The 16,534-nt window shown below is 27.6% G+C and overlaps 4 protein-coding genes and 1 non-coding gene across 6 annotated transcripts; 2 read left to right on the top strand and 3 right to left on the bottom strand.

Annotated features, from left to right (window-relative positions):
• Window positions 1–93: 93 nt before the first annotated feature.
• Window positions 94–185, bottom strand: Trnai-uau. Its single transcript is given in 2 exon segments — window positions 94–129; window positions 148–185. It is a non-coding gene; the product is annotated as a tRNA-Ile (tRNA).
• A 371-nt stretch (window positions 186–556) lies between these two features.
• On the top strand, window positions 557–4,355 carry LOC111677857 (TATA element modulatory factor). Its single transcript, XM_023439059.2, has 5 exons — window positions 557–1,453; window positions 1,518–3,183; window positions 3,293–3,566; window positions 3,629–3,850; window positions 3,915–4,355. Exons 1-5 carry the CDS (start codon window positions 697–699, stop codon window positions 4,104–4,106), a joined length of 3,111 nt encoding a protein of 1,036 aa, XP_023294827.2. The 5' UTR covers window positions 557–696; the 3' UTR covers window positions 4,107–4,355.
• A 22-nt stretch (window positions 4,356–4,377) lies between these two features.
• LOC111677862 (uncharacterized Golgi apparatus membrane protein-like protein CG5021) lies at window positions 4,378–5,809 on the bottom strand. Of its 2 annotated transcripts, none has more exons than XM_023439066.2 (4): window positions 5,650–5,809; window positions 5,320–5,402; window positions 5,004–5,238; window positions 4,378–4,839 (listed from the first exon to the last, which is right to left on the bottom strand). In XM_023439066.2, exons 1-4 carry the CDS (start codon window positions 5,662–5,664, stop codon window positions 4,531–4,533), a joined length of 642 nt encoding a protein of 213 aa, XP_023294834.1. In that variant the 5' UTR covers window positions 5,665–5,809; the 3' UTR covers window positions 4,378–4,530. The 2 variants fall into 2 exon arrangements, with proteins under 2 accessions (XP_023294834.1, XP_023294833.1); XM_023439065.2 differs by having other exon boundaries at window positions 5,641–5,800.
• A 417-nt stretch (window positions 5,810–6,226) lies between these two features.
• On the top strand, window positions 6,227–6,876 carry LOC111677864 (protein FAM32A). The gene is made up of 2 exons (XM_023439068.2): window positions 6,227–6,490; window positions 6,557–6,876. Exons 1-2 carry the CDS (start codon window positions 6,269–6,271, stop codon window positions 6,677–6,679), a joined length of 345 nt encoding a protein of 114 aa, XP_023294836.1. The 5' UTR covers window positions 6,227–6,268; the 3' UTR covers window positions 6,680–6,876.
• LOC111677859 (chitinase-3-like protein 1) lies at window positions 6,832–8,828 on the bottom strand. Its single transcript, XM_023439060.2, has 5 exons — window positions 8,617–8,828; window positions 8,399–8,535; window positions 7,571–8,338; window positions 7,364–7,511; window positions 6,832–7,305 (listed from the first exon to the last, which is right to left on the bottom strand). The coding sequence occupies exons 1-5, from the start codon at window positions 8,655–8,657 to the stop codon at window positions 6,954–6,956; spliced, it is 1,446 nt and encodes a 481-aa protein (XP_023294828.2). The 5' UTR covers window positions 8,658–8,828; the 3' UTR covers window positions 6,832–6,953.
• Window positions 8,829–16,534: the final 7,706 nt, after the last annotated feature.

Here is a 16,534-nt window from a genome sequence, read left to right as displayed (position 1 = left end):
TTGGTGAGAATTAGTTATTGCAACATTTAAAATATATATTTTTTAAATATATTTTATTTTTAATCAACTTTTGTAAAAATAATTAAAAAAACATGCTCCAGGTGAGGCTCGAACTCACAACCCCGGCATTGCTCACTAGTTACTGATTATAAGTACCGTGCGCTAACCAATTGCGCCACTGGAGCTGTGACAACGTCGTTGACAAATTGCTTATATTAACACATGCTTTCTCTCAATAGTTCTAAGAGATGTTTTTTTCTTTTATACACTGAGAGAAATTAACTATTATTTATTAATCATAAAAGTGTAACCATGTTTAATTTTTTGATAAAATAACTATATACTTTTATAATCACACATAGTAAATCCAACAATAAATTGGTAAGGGTATTTTTTAAACCCATTTTTAATTAATTCATCGAAAAAATTAAGAAATGGAGGGTTGAAAAATTTTACCTTTTTTTTAGCACTATTCATAAAACATTTAAAATAGTAGTATTTTTTCCCTCATACATTTCTTTTTATACAACTGTGTGTCTAAGAACAATGAAAGTCGAAGCAAAATACAAAAAAAAAACAGAAAACAGTAAAAAAATGACGTTGAATACGTAAATAAAGAAATTTTTGCAGTGATTTTTGTTAAAATTTCCAATAAAATTAATTCAAAATAATGTTAAAAAGTGTAGCTATAGAAATATGAGTTGGTTTGATACAAAAAGTTTTGCCAGTTTGGCAAAAACAGCTTTGAAAGAAGCCCAAAAGAAAATCGACAAAGTGCTTGACATACAAGAAGATGAATTGGATGGTAGTATTTCTGCAAGTTTAGTGGGGGAAAATGCTCTAGATGGTAGTATAGCTGGAACCATAACGACGGAAATAACAGGTAATGTAAAAAGATTTCCCGGAGCTGCTAATCGTTCGGAAAGTGCCGATGATGCTAAACCTAGTGATGCGGAAGAAAGCCCTATGCAAGTTTCTGCGTCATCACCGGATTTATCTGCCGAAACATTTCTCAAAGAAATAGAACAAAAGGAAATGATAACTACTCCACCAAAAGTAGGTGAAATTACTAAGGAAATAGAAGCTTTAACAGCCACTGCATCCGGTTTAGAAAAAGCTACAGTAGTACCAGTAGAGTTGCCGGATAAGAGAACTTCGGTGGCCTCCACCTTGGAATCAGTAGATGTCCTATCACCTCCTCAAATATCACCGTGCTCGGATGAAACAACTGATATTTCTGAATCGGTGGAATTAATAACCGCGACCAGTGATATAATGACCTCAGAATCTGAACGTTTATTACCAGCCACAGCTACATCGGATAGTATTGTTATAATAGGTAGATCAAGTGATGCAGGTTTGGAAAATGAAATTAATGTTCTTGAAATGGAAAATACCAACCTAGATGATTCGGGGAATTTCGATACAAAAACTTTGGTGGAAAGTATGGAAGGTAAAATCATATATTTCCTCTTTAAATCAAAGACAAACAATTTCAAATATTACTTTGTTTTCAGACACCACCCAAAGAACTTTTACGGCTATGGACAGCAGTACTGCTAGTAATAAACTCTTGCAATCGATGGAAATGGTGCCATATGAACTTCAAACTATTGACTCTGATTCGACGCAAAGCTTTGAAGATGTACAGCTACATTCGCCTGCAAGTGGGGTTAATGCCACTAACTCTCAGCTTATAAAGAAAATTTCACGTAGTAGTAAAAGTGACACCTCACCGCCTAATTCCAATGACGAAATGGAAACAGCCACTTCATCGGATATTGAAATAATTTCTAACCCTAATGGTGATGCCTCAAGCACGGCTAGCACTACCACACGTACCAGTCCTTTAAAAGATGACAAGAAAGCCGAGAATACAAATATTTCCTTACCACCCTTGGCAGCCAATAATTCATTGCTAATCGGTCGCAAAGGACATTGTCGTGAACCTTCGGAAATATCCATACTTTCGATGGATTCACAATCTGAAGATGAAATAGAGAAACTTTTAAAACGTATTTCAGAATTAAATAGCATAGTGGAGGCAAGAGAATTGCGCCTACTGCAGTCTGAAAGACAAAATGCTGAATTACAAGAACGTAATAATGAACTACAGGCTTTAGTCAACACTAACAATTTGCAATCTTCCGAAGAATATACAAAACGTGTGTCGTCACTTGAAAAGAAATTCCAAAACTGTATACGAGAACGTGATACATTGCGAACGAAAGTAAAAGATTTAGAAGCAAAAATACCTAAAAGTGATTTAAACGACGCCCTAACAGAAAGTCAAAATATGGTCTTGGAACTTAGACAAGAGGGTGAAAAACTGGCCAAGGAAATCCTACAACAATCAAATATTATTAAAAAGCTCAGAGCTAAAGAGAAAACTTCCGACAACCAATTGAAATCCTTTAAAGATCAATTGTCTCTAACACACGAAGAGGTGGAACGTTTGAAAAAGACACTCTCGGCTAAAGAAGAAGTCGAGAGAACACAAATAGAAGCCGTCCATAAAATGACCTCGGAAAATCAAAGATTAAACTCTGATAACTCACAAATGCGCAGTAAACTAGATGACACCCAACAGAAACTGAATACACTACAAAGAAGTTTCGATGCTGTTAAAACCGAACTACAACAGCGTTCCAAACAACATTCCGATCTCTCGCGCACAGCCGAGAATGTACAAGCAGTCGAAAAGGAAAAGGCTCTAGCTAAGGCCGAAAATCAAGAGTTGCAAAAACAATTGCTGGAGTTAAGGGAAAAAATCAAATCAACTGAACAGCAAGCCATGAAAAGGGACCAACAACTGAGGGAGGAAAATCGTCAACTCATGGCTCGCCTTGAAGCAGCTGAATTGCGTGCTGAATCCTCTACACAGGAAATAAGTCAAACTACTATACCGTTAATGCGTCATTTGGAATCGCTACAGCAGACACTTAATCAGCGTACCGCCAATTGGAATAAGGAAGAGAAATTACTTTTAGAGAAGTTAGATGCGGCACAAACTCGCCTCAAATCGTTGGAAACTATTGAAGACTCTACAAATGCTAAGATAGAGTTATTGAAATCGAGATGTCAAGAGTTGGAGGAAAAGCTTTCTCACGCCGTAATGGAGGAGGAGAAGACAAAAATCTCATTACAGTTGGAGTTAAGACAGAAGGAGACAGAGTATAATAGGTAAGATTTCGCTGAAAATCTATTTTTGACTGACAAAATTTCGTATTTTCGCTTAAAAAGCGACCGAAATCAATTTTTAATCCAAAATTATTTTCCATTACTATCACAGACAAATTTCCGAAATAAATCAAGAATTGGAATTAAGTCAAGTGAAAATAAAGACCCTAGAAGATTCTCAACTAGCCTTAAAAGATAAACTGAAAGAAGCCGAAAGAAAAACCATAGCAGCTGAAGAAAATCTACATAGAGAACAATCATCACATTCTTTGACGGAGTTACAGCATTCACCCTCGGAAAATCCACAAAGACCACACTCTCCTGCCGTAAGTGCAGGAGTTAACTCTTTAGAAGATGGTATGGGCGGCAGTATTGATTGGCATCAGGTAAATTTTTATAAATTACGAAAAATAATTTTTTTCTAATTATTATATACCTATATAAATAGGATGATTTAGATTGTATCTCTAATTCTGGCCGACCTGCAGGCATACAAGGTTTTGGGGTACATTATTTATCGCAAAACACCTCAAACTTTGAATATTTACAATCGATGCTGAAACAACGTGATGGTGAAGTGGCACAAACTCAATGGGAGTTATCACGTTTACAGGCCGAACGTAATATGCTGCAGGAAGAGTTATCACAACTTGTTATGGAAATGGAAAATGTGAGATTATTTTGTATACTTTTATTTCATCATTTGTGATAATTGTTATTGTTTCATTACCCAGCTTAAGGAGAAATTACAATCATTGGAATTATTAGAAATCAATTACAATGATCTACAGACACGTTACGATGCCCTCTTACAAATGTATGGCGAAAAGGTTGAACGTTGTGAAGAATTGGAATTAGATTTAAAAGAGTGCAAAGAAGCCTATAAAGTTCAAATACAAGAACTTTTAGGCAAATTAAGAACATGATGCAATTTATTAGTTTTTACGGTCTATCTTCAAATGTGATGATACTTTTCTATTTTTTTCTCTTTTCGTTTTAATGTTTATTTAGAGGGTCTTGTAAAAAAGCTAAAAACTATTTTAAAATATGCAACTATTACTTCCCCATATCCCCCACTTTATTATATTATACATAAATGTATTTGTATTGTTATTATGTTATGTATTTTACTAGTTTAGTTAAATAATAAAACAATTATTGCAAATAAAAATTGAAATTAAAAAAATAAAATTAAAGTTTTAACTTAAAAAATATTTTTATATTTTTTACGATTTTATTATTATTTTTTACTACAAATTATTTTAAAAACATTGAAATAAAACAAAATACTAATTGCGTTTTTTAGAAATAACTTAAAAAAGGAATGCTTAAGTTATCTTAAATTATGATCTATACCACTCCAGTGGGTCGTGCTGTTGTTGGCTGTGCACTCGGCTTCGTCATAATATCCATGGCATTTTTAAATAGTTGTGTTTTTACAAAGTCCGTAGCAGCGGAATTTATATCTTTATTGCCTCCAAAATTACATTTTACATAACCATATAGATTAGCTCCATTTAAAGCTAAGGCAATCATAACTAACAACAACCATCGGAATTTTAAGCCAAATAAAGCTACAATGAAAAATAAACCCCAAAATACTGGACATAATATTAAGCCGAGCCAGAAAATTCGAGCTTCGTGATTATTAACTTTTCCCTGAAAAAGAAAAAATACACATAAGTTAAAAATTCTAGTAGCAGAAATGAATTGATACAAAAAAATCAACATTTCATCTTAAAATCGATTTTTTTGATGAGATGAATTTTAATTTTTGTTGAAGAATAAATATAGGAGGTCCTATTGTCTTCCTTATGCCTTACCTTTTTGGCTTCGTATACCCAATGTGAAACACCTTCATCGTCTACATAATTCCACCAACGTAGACCAACCAATAAACGACCGGTTATATTTTTAACTGTCCAAAAGTCGGCCGATAAAAACAATACAACAAATACAAAACTGGTTATAAACGAATCACTAAACCAGCCGCAAAACATATAAATCAGAATGGCAGCACCCCGGAAGAATAGATGGAAGAAGGTGACATAGGGATGTCTGCAAAAATAGAAAATAAAACAATTACTTATAATATGTACAAATAATAATAATAACCATAACAAATTAACATTTACTTACGTGTATTTCTTAGCAATAGCATTTGGATCTTGCATTTCATCTTCCTCGCCAAAAGGAATTGTATCGTCATCAAGTAGTGGAACCTTAAGACGTGGAGAGTGTATAAAAACAACAACAAAAATATTGTTTACATTAAATACTTCAGATAAGGGTGAGGGGTATTACTATATATTTTTCTATATGAGACACCACAAAATCTTTAAGACAAGACACAGTTTATGATTTATTTTACCCATTTTTTTGTCTGCCACCAAAGCAACAATTTACTTTTACACAACCAAAATACAGAGAGAATAGAAAATTGTATTGAAAATTCCTTACATTTCTTACCGTGGCCGAAGTCATTATTTTTACGTTTTTTTAAAGCTATCTACCCTATTAGAAATATTAATAATGTATATTATTTTATTATTATTAAATTGTATTCTAATAGAATATCAAGAGTCCTGTGTCGACAAATATTAACGGTGGCGGCGGCTAGTATGACATTAGATAAAGTGTTAAAAAATAGTTGTAAAAGATAGTACTCAAAGTGATGACGATAGAGATGCCACTAATAAAAAATATCGATAACAGTAAAAATTACAAACAAAGATTAGCTAAATCGGTTCATCTTACACTTAATTTGCTAAAATTTAATATATAACGTCATTAAGTAAACTTAATTAATAACAATAATTAATATTATTGCTTAAAACATTGCGAATGTTGAAATATCTGGTCACTCTACAGAAAGAAGAATTAATAATCAACTAATGACACAACTAAATAATCTGTCAAAATTAGTTGGTTGTTATTGTTGTTTATTGTATTTTTTACGATATAAACATAAAATAGAATCTGACAATTTAAAACACACAAACAAGTGAAAAACTGAAATTCTTCTTATAAAATAAAATATTTTATTTACACATTTTATTTAAAAACACATATTAGTAAATTTTGAAAAATGTCTGATGAATATGCTTGTGTATCAAAAAGTAAATTAAAACTTAAAAATGATGGTGGCATCAAAAAGAAAAAGAAGAAAAGTAAAGACAAAGATAAGGACAAGGAACGTGAAGCATTACAGCAAACACTGCAGCAACAACAGAGTAGTGGTTCCAAAGCAAAACCAGAGCGCCAGTTAACCAAAGCTGAATTAGCTTTTAAACAACAGCAGGAAAAAATGGTAAGTATTTTTAAAGACCAATAAAAAATGTATTTATCAACAATATTCTCATTATTTACTGTGAAGCGCAACAAACGTATAATGGATAAGGCCTCAACTACACACAAGGAGCGGGTAGAAAAGTTTAATGAACATTTGGATTCTTTAACCGAACACTTTGATATACCCAAAGTGTCCTGGACAAAATAAAAAAAATTTTATTATACTATAATTTCTCTAGAATTTTATTATTTTTCATTTCACCTAAGTTTAATTTTTAAAAATATTCACAAAATTTAAAACAATTATATTTAATTAATGTTTTCAAATAATAAATAACAAAGAAATAAAACAACTTTGCAAACATCTAGATGGTTAAGATAGAAATCGATTTGAAGAAACCTCAATTATTCGGTATATAAAGTTGTTTTTCCAAATGTATTTCTAATGTAACCGCCTTATATATATCTTTGGTATTGCCGTTTTAAACATTTTTCAGGATTTTATAAACGACTTCTATTGAAGGGAATCTTTTTCCCTCTACACAAATTCCTTTGAAATCATCAGTATTCAAAGAAAACATCATTGCTCCTCCCAGACCATGCATTTTTATATACTTAGCCTTACACGCTAAGCTAGTGGCTTGATCGAAGGCAATCCACTCGTTTGCACTACTGGCATAACAGGAACAGGCATCCTTGTCGTACTCCAAAGAACTTAAAATGTTATGCTGTAAAAACCAACATATTTCACCAGATGAAACAAAACCTTGATTTCCGGTATGACCATAACCAGAAGCTGGCGCACCAATGGCAGTATTAAAAGGGTTGATCAAACTGTAGAGGAAAACAAATGTTTTTAATACTTTTTTAGTTTTAAAACAGTAGAACTTACGTAAAAGAATGACCATAAGTTGGCAAACCTACTATTAATTTTCTACGTTCCAAACCATTTTTAAGCCACCAGTTTACCGAATAGTTAATATTTAATGTAGCAAGAATGGAATGTTCATTACTGCGCGCATACAAAGGTGCATTTAAACCTGAAAATAAAGTATTAGATTTGCTAATTTTAAGAGAGATAGTTTCGATTTCAACGTACCCGTAAACGGTGTTCCCTTTGTATAGAAATGATAATCATACGACATTAAATTGACATGATCCGCATATTTATTAATTTCCGCCACATCGTATGCAAATAGAGCAATTCCTTCCGGCGCAGCCACTGCCACAGATAGCAGATAAGCTCGCTTCTCTCTTACATACTCTTGACGTATTTCATAGAGTAATTGACTGAAATGCATACGTTCTCGATTATAAGCACTGGGAAATTCCCAATCCAAATCACAACCGTCTAATTTATAATTTCTTAATACTTCCTTTAATGATTGTATAAATACTTTACGACTTTGATGATTTCTTATCATATCGGAAAAACCATCACTTAATGAGCCACCACCTCCAATGCACAAGAGAAACTTTAAGTGGGGAAATTGCGTTTTCAGTCGTGGCATATCATTCGATAAAGTGTAATTTAAGCTTTGACTAATTACTATAGAGGAATTTTTTATAAATGCCATACCCACATTAATGTGTGTACATAAAGTCCCATTAACTTGAGTTAAATTTAAGTTCTCATACTGCGTATTCTCATTGCTATACGTATAATAGCAAACGACTAGAGTTTCATTGGGCAAGGGGGCAAAAATACTGCTGGCTTCCAATGAGGAATTCTCATCCTGTTCAGAATGTAAATATTTAATACGGAATGTTAAATTTTTAACCAAACGAAAATCGTGGGATTCTTGGGTTTGATTTTGATACGCTAAACTATACACAGTGGCACGATCAATCCATTCTGGTGGTATACCTTGAAAAAAATTGTTATTAACCACAAAGGCACTTTGGTAAACATATATATACTACATACTTTGCTTGAACTGTGGATATCTTAGGATTACCGTATAATATGGTCCATATATATGCTGCCATATCCGATACACCAAGGCCGTGGAGCACATACATAAACTCACCAATAACGCTATACGCCATCCTATATGCTTGTAACTAAACAAATTTTGCATATTTTCTTTTAATTGTACTTTAAAATTTGGTATATATTATACGATTGATGATAATAATTCTTACCGTACTCCATTTGTTTCATCTATTAATTCGTAATTAGCCATTTATCATGTTTTAACTTTGTACTGATAGTAAAATTTTGTTCTTTGTTTATTTTTTATTATTATTTACTGTTTTTAATATGTAATTGTATTTTTAATTGTTTCATTTGTTGTGAACAAATGTAATTATTCCGATGGAGTTGATTCGTCAATGTTATTTCTCATAAATGACAAAAAAACAAATATTGAGAGACTATTGTTGCGAAAGCTGATTAAAAGGAAAATACGATAAAATAAACAAAGGTTTTTTGCTTAAGTTGCCAGATTTTCTACAATAATTACAGGGTTTGAGGGTTGCTGGGATAAGCCTTTATCAAGGTTCACAACCGTTACCGCTAAAATAATCTTTAACTCTATTACTGTTATAGCTAAATATCGTAATAGAAATAAAATAATCTAACATTATCGCCGATTTAAATTTATTTAATTATCGGTAAAATTTTAATTATATTATGTAAATTTATATTTCACTCGGTTAAACAAGATATATACAAAGTTTTTATTGTTGAAAAAGGTTGGCTGTAACTGGACGTTCTTATCTGGGGAAAAAAAATTCCGTTTGATACAGCTATTTCTGCCTTAACAAATTTTGGCCGATTGAAAATCGTGTCGTTCCGGAGCGGAGATTCAATTGTCGTGGTAACGCAAAAAGTTTCTGTTATTTCCCATTATTTTCTTTATCATCTAACATCGTTTACTTTTTAAACCTCACACCGCCATCAAAAAAAAAAAAAAAAATCGGCACACAATTTTCATATAGAATATCTACAAAATTATTATTAATAAAATACGTCCACACATTTTTCTATCTGATGAATAGTGCATTACTTGTGAATGTACAAAATAACATGTATGGAAAACCTTTATTTTTAAAAGTGTACCAACAATTTATTTATTTAATTCATAGCTGTAAAATTTCGATTACGATTAATAATCAATTAAATTATTTTTCAAAAATAATCGTAATGATTATTTAATTTTTTGGTATAAAATTTCTGATTATTAATTGATTACGATTAAAATTAATCTAAAAATAATCAGGATTAATTAATATTAATGAAAATAATCAGAATTAATCAAACAATTAATTTGATTATTTTCAAGGATTAATTTTGATTATTTTTGATTAATTTCAATATATTTGGTACAATTTTCTATCTTTTAACATTACGTGTAATGAAAAACTGTTTTTCAAGTTACTCAGTATTCGATTATATAAAAGTTTTATTGAAAAAAATATATTTTTCAAATTTATTTGGATTGAAAATTTTGATCTCAGTAAAAGATATTAGAAAAAAATTACTGCAATCTTTACGAAATGAGTCTCAAAAATACGTAATTTTTAGCGGATTGCCGGAAAAATAATAAAATTTTTCTTAGAGTTTTTTTTTGGGGGGGAGGAAATTATACTAAATATATGGAAAATAATCAAAATTAATCCTTAAAAATAATCAACTAATTTTTGATTGATTTTGATTTTTTTTTGATTATTTTCATTAATTCCAATTAATCCCTCATTATTTTTAGATTATTTTTTATCGTAATCAACAATTGACGAAAAAAAAAAAATTGAAAAAAATCCTTAATTAATCATTAATTTTACCTATTTAATAAAAATAATCTAATTAATAATGATTACGATTATTAATCATTATTTTACAGCTATGATTTAATTATTCATTTATTTTGTAATATTCAGCCTTCGCGGCCAATCCTGTTTATTTATGGAAACAGTAACTCTTGAGGTTTTCAATAAGATATAAAAAATTGTCGTAAGATGCAAAAGTACAGGAATCTAAACTAAAACAAAATTATGCTGAATTCTTTCAGAGTTTAACATTTAATAATGGATATCGTATGCACATTAGAGGGAAAATTAAAATTTGATTCATTCTATGATAGAAATGGTAATTTAGAAATTTTTTACTGATTCCAGAAGAAAAAGTTATTGGAAAACTATGAAAATCCTAGAATGAACTAAATTTTAATTTTCAATGGTTCCAGCGGTAACTTATTTCGGGGGCCACAGGAAATACCGTTTTAAAACCTAGAAAACAAAAACAATTCCAAATAAAACTTCTTTGTGTCTTCTTTTTATTTATCTTTAAGAAATCTTGTGCTATTCTTTATTTTTTTTTTTTTGAGACATTAATATTATGAACATAAAAAATACATTGAAAATTACAAATTGAAAACTATTATACTGTTATTTTTTTTTTAGAATATATTTGAATATCTCTCGAGATTTAATTGAAAATATTAAATATTTCAATATAATCCATAGATATATTGCATTTTGCCTTTTATTTTATTTTCTATTCTATTCATGTGTTCTGTTTGTTGTTTGTGATGTTTTTGTTGTTATTGTTGTTGTTGTTATATGTAGTACTCCTTATGTTGTTATTAGTTGCAATTAAAGTTTTTTTATTGATCCTTTTGCCATTGAAATAAATTATTCAAAGTGGACAGACAGTTATATATAAGTTATATAATATAATATTCCAACGAAGCTGACCAGCAGCTGCGTTATTGTTTTATTATATTTATATATTTTTTTAAGTTATATTACGATTTTTGTTGTATAATAAAAAGAGATCTACAAATAATAACCTAGTTTTAATTTGTAATTTTGTTTTAGAGCAAAGCAATTTTTTTGTATTTTTTTTTTTAACTTATTAATGATTTTCGATTTATTTTTGCAAAATTTATTGAAAAATTTCTTTTAATACTTTAATTCAGTTTTATATTGTATTTTTTTGTTTGTTTTTAATGATTTAAGTTTTATTGTTGTAATGTTACATGTTGATATTGTTTTGTTTAAGCATTTAATTTTAATCATTATGATTAAATATATTAAGATTACTTTTATTAGTGTTTTTTTTTTGTTTGTTTAAAATTATATTTGGTTTTTATATTCAATTTTCAATATTTTATATGTTTATTTTTCTATAAATTTCAAAAAGTTTTTTTTTCATTTATCTAATATTTTTTTTAATAAAAATTATTGTTTTTTTAATTCATATTTTATTTCTTTTATTCATTTTTTTTTTTTTTTTTTGAGAAATTACATTTCAAATACTGTTTTTTCTTTTAAAATTTATTATTTTATTAAAAAAAATAAAAATAACTTAAATAGTTAAACTTAAAAAAAATATTTTAATGTAATTGTATTTTTGTATGTTTATTTTTAAATTTACAAATTAAAAAAAGAAAAATTTGATTTTGTTTTCATTGTGATTTATTATATTAGTAAATTAAACCAAACTTTTTTAGATTTTAGTTTTTTTTCATTTTTTAATGTTGAATTCAAGAAATGTATAAATTATTTTTTTGTGTTAAATTTTTTAAATATTAAATGACGCTATATAACCGATTGTTTTTTTTTTTATTTTTTATACGTTAATGAAAACTTTAATCAGTTTTTGTGAATTTTTTTTCAACTTAAGCCTAATCGATTAGTTTATGAATTTTATGTTTTGATCTTTTGTTAAGGCTTTTTTCAAAAATCGAACTTAAACAAATTGCAAATATTAGAAAATATTTCATAGTTGTGAAGCTTAATTATAAATTTCAAAACACATTACTTAGTGTGAAAAATGTTCTGTAAATTCTGCTTATTTTAAATCTGATAAAATTCAAAACATAATTTTAATTGTGTGCAGTTTGTATTATAAAAAATAAAGTACGACGATAAAAAATAAAGTAAATTTAAAAATTTGAATTTGGAAAAAAGGTAGAATTAACATTTGGTAGTTAATTTGCAAGACTTTTGCAAGGGTGAATTATTTGATTTCCTTTCAAAAATGTTTTTTCTATGTTTTCCTTGTAGAAATTACATATTTTAATAAATTTTTTAATTTAAATTAAAAAATGTTCCATTCATTATTCTAAATTACTTTATTGTTTGTAAAAATCTTGCAAATTTTGGTATAAAAAGAAAATTTGATTCACAATATCGAAATAACATCTTCTTTCTTATAAATATATTGAAAACAAAAACAAAATATTGAATTTATTTGTTGTTTTTAATATATTTGTTTGTTTTTCGCATTAAGAGAAACCGGCAGTAAAAGAAGTGAAATCGTCTAACTTTTCAATAATTATCGCAACCTCATAAAAGTTTATATTTTTTTGAAAATTATTTTTGTAAAAAAAAATATTAAAAATATTAAAATTAGCAGTCAAAATTTAAAATTCGCATGTTCCAAAATTTTTTTACTTTTTTTAATTATTTCCAAATTAGAGGTAAATTTCTTAAATTTCCATTTAAAAGTTTTAAAATTTTGGAAAATTATTTTAAAATATTCATGATTTTTTTTTTTGTAATATTTTCAATATTGTTTCAAAACTAAGCATTTTGTATTCGTAATTTGATGTTATGTTCGAAAAAACTTTTTGTAATTGTCAAAATATTGTTTTATTTGCAGTTAATTCCCTATTTTCAATTTAAAATTTTGAACTTAAAAAAAAAAGAATTTGAAAATAACTTCAAAATTTTCATGAATATTCAATTTAGCTTTTAAAGTTCAAAAGCTTCCATAACGCACTATAGTTTTATTTGGAATCAATTTTCTATATATTCCTATTTCAAACTTAAAAAAAGAATTTGAAAATAACAAAAAATTCATTGACACATTTTTGAATTTTTAAAGAATTTCGAAATTATGTTCGAATAATTATAAAATCATTAAAATAATATCTAAATCTTGAGGTTTCATAAAAATATAATTTTCTAATTTTTAACAATAAACTATAACTTTCTTATCCAAAAACTATTACTTATTAAGGTAACAATGTTTGCTAAAACCTGGGGTCTTACTCCGTATTACAATTCGAAAGTAAAAGTTTTCGAAACACAATCAACCCTATCGCCAATCATTATTTCACCTGAAATATGTTCCCTTTGCACTTTTTTCGTTCACTAACTTTTTAGTTGTGGACAAAATTCCCCTTTTTTTGAAATTTGTTGATAGAATTTTGTAAACATTGAACAGCTGTTTCATACAAAATCAACTAATGTGAATGAATTGTTTATAACAAGTTCAATATAGCAATTTTTCAAGGGAACAAAATGTTCACTTCTATTGTATTTAACAAACAAATTCGAAATATTTTTGTGTAGTAAACTTTAATATTTGATTTTGCATAAAAATTTTAACTTTTTAAAATATGTTCGAAATTTTTAATTTAGATTTTCGAAAATTGCCTCCTCACTAGAAAATCAATCAATTAAAGATCATTTATAAAACAATTTTAATAGCATACACAAAAACAAATTGTTGCATTTATTTCGAATTACTTTTTTTCCATTATAATCTTGAAATTTTATTTTAATATTTTATAACAGATTTCAAAACTTTGGTATTTTAAAGATATATGATAATAAACTATTATGTATTTACAATTGCAATCGCGGTAAATACTGTCTGACAATTTAAATAAATAAAAAAAAAACAACTATTTTCTCAAATAGGGTATATAAACATTTAAAATCTACTATTTTGAGTGTATCTGTATGTGTATTTTATTTATTGTTATTATTTTCAGTTATTTCATGTCTATCAAAGAATTTAAATTAATTTCTCATATACATTCATTGACCCCCATTAATAAAATGAAAAAAAAGTAAGAAAAAAAAAAAACAACATCACATATCATATCAAGGTATTTAATGTACAAAATGTAAACATTTTTCAATATAATTTATGAAGTATTCAAATGAATTCATATGTGTTTTGTTCTTTCTTTTCTTTGAAATGAAATAGATAAGGCTTTTTGAAGCAAAAAAAAAAGACAATCATTTAGAAAAAATCAAAGGTCAAATGTTTAAGTTTGAATTGTGTAGCAAATTAAAAATACATACATATTGCATATTTGGTTTTTTATTCATAATTTTTACGTTTTTTCTTGTGTAATGTTTGTTTTTAAAAATTATGTAAAATGTTGCTTGCTTTTGCTAATGACTTTTAGCCTGTGAATGTGTTTAATGTTTTGCTATATTCTCATATTTTTTTCTTTCAATAAGTACATAGGTGTAAAAAAAATTAGTTTTAAGTTGGAAAACATGGTTTTCATTATACAATTTTATTTTTTACATATTTTTTTCAATGTTCAAGCACTCTTCTTGATAATATTTAGGCATTTTAATATGTTACTACTTGTTTTTATTAAGAGAAAACTTTGTGTTTGTTTTTAATTTTTAAGAATTGTATATATATTTTTTTCTTTTTGGGTTTTCCAATATTTTATCAGATTTCTTTATAAACAAATTATACATAAAATACATACATGTACTAGTTATTATTTTGATTTTATTATATTGTTTACAGATTTTCTTTTTATTATAATTACAAATTTTTCTTAACAAAAAAAATAAATATTTAGAATTTTCTTTAAAATTATGTGATGAAGAGATAGATGATAATGTGTACAACAAGAAAGAAATTATTAGTCAGAGAAAATTGATTTCGTTGTCAGTTCTTTTTAATTTTATTCCGTTTCAGTTACTGGTTAGTACGTCTAACAGAATTCATTTAAATAGTCTATACTATAGACTAGTTTACAGACTAAACAATAGAATAGTTTATAAACTAGACTATAGACTAGACTATATAATGGGCTAGAGACTATAATCTAGACTAGGCTATATTCTGAAATATAGACTAAAACAGACTAAAATATAGAAAAGACTATAGTTTTAGTTACTGGTTAGTATGTCTAACAGAATTCATTTGAATAGTCTATAATATAGACTAGTTTAGAGACTATACAAAAGAATAGTTTATAAACTAGACTATAGACTAGACTATATAATGGGCTAGAGACTATAATCTAGACTAGGTTATATTCTGAAGTATAGACTAGACTATAGAAAACAGACTAGAATATAGACAAGACTATAGTTTCAGCTAACGTCTAACAGAATTCATTTAAATAGTCTATAATGTAGACTAGTTTAGAGACTAGGCAAAATAATAGTTTATAAACTAGACTATTGACTAGACTACATAAACTCGACTATAGACTAGACTATATTCTAAAGTACAGACTAGACTAAAGACAACAGACTAGAATATAGACAAGACTGTAGACTTGACTATTGACATGACTATAGATAAAACTATAGAATTTACACTTGACTATAGACTAGCCATGTCTATAGGCTATAGACTAGACTTGAATAGACAGACTAGGCTACTTGACTATAGACAACATAGTAGAATATACCCAAGACTATAGGCTTGAATATAGACATGACTATACCCATGATTATAGACTTGACTATATACTTAACTATAGACTCGATTATAGACTTGACCTGACATGTCTATAGGCTAGACTAAAGACTAAGCTATACTCTAAACTGTAACGTTTTAAAATTTTCACGATAAAGCATAGTTTTTTGAACGTATCAAAGAACCGATAAATCAAGACTAAAGTCTCTGAATAAATTGTATATATTTTTAATAAATACTTTAAGTCATTCTCTGGATTAATAAATTTTTTCCTAAGAAAACATTTAAGCGATGAGTAGATAAAAATAATGCTATATGATAATGAACTAAAAAAGAGTGCTATATCTTTTTTTACAAGGTGCTGGTTTTAACAAAAATTAAACCTTATGCCACCAGTATTTAAAATATATATGTATATGTAAATATTAAAAAAAATTCACAAAACAAATTTACATTCAACAAAAAAAAGAATAATAATAAATAATAGTAAATAAATTTAAGTTTTAAATTAAATGGAAAAAAATAATTTTAACTAAAACATATTATATTATACACTAAAAATAGAAATATATTAATATAATCCTTTATTGTATTTTGGACCAGAAGGAAGGTGTAAGAGTTTTTTTTGGTGATTTAAGTGTTTGT

This window comes from Lucilia cuprina, chromosome 3 (assembly GCF_022045245.1).
Source record: "Lucilia cuprina isolate Lc7/37 chromosome 3, ASM2204524v1, whole genome shotgun sequence".
NCBI lineage: Eukaryota > Metazoa > Arthropoda > Insecta > Diptera > Calliphoridae > Lucilia > Lucilia cuprina.
This window is presented reverse-complemented; position numbering and strand designations above follow the sequence as displayed.

Bases quoted from the DNA above. Each gene is read 5' to 3' on its own strand.
- LOC111677857 (XM_023439059.2), top strand. From the start codon at position 697: ATGAGTTGGTTTGATACAAAAAGTTTTGCCAGTTTGGCAAAAACAGCT. The intron at 1,454-1,517 runs GTAAAATCATAT...CTTTGTTTTCAG, and splicing joins TTTGGTGGAAAGTATGGAAG to ACACCACCCAAAGAACTTTT. The intron at 3,851-3,914 runs GTGAGATTATTT...TTCATTACCCAG, and splicing joins TTGTTATGGAAATGGAAAAT to CTTAAGGAGAAATTACAATC.
- LOC111677862 (XM_023439065.2), bottom strand. From the start codon at position 5,664: ATGACTTCGGCCACGGTAAGAAAT. The intron at 5,403-5,640 runs GTAAGGAATTTT...CCACGTCTTAAG, and splicing joins CTTCGGCCACGGTAAGAAAT to GTTCCACTACTTGATGACGA. The intron at 5,239-5,319 runs GTAAGTAAATGT...CTATTTTTGCAG, and splicing joins GCTATTGCTAAGAAATACAC to ACATCCCTATGTCACCTTCT.
- LOC111677864 (XM_023439068.2), top strand. From the start codon at position 6,269: ATGTCTGATGAATATGCTTGTGTATCAAAAAGTAAATTAAAACTTAAA. The intron at 6,491-6,556 runs GTAAGTATTTTT...TTTACTGTGAAG, and splicing joins AACAACAGCAGGAAAAAATG to CGCAACAAACGTATAATGGA.
- LOC111677859 (XM_023439060.2), bottom strand. From the start codon at position 8,657: ATGGCTAATTACGAATTAATAGATGAAACAAATGGAGTACG. The intron at 7,512-7,570 runs GTACGTTGAAAT...CTTTATTTTCAG, and splicing joins AAAGGGAACACCGTTTACGG to GTTTAAATGCACCTTTGTAT. The intron at 7,306-7,363 runs GTAAGTTCTACT...TTTCCTCTACAG, and splicing joins ACTTATGGTCATTCTTTTAC to TTTGATCAACCCTTTTAATA.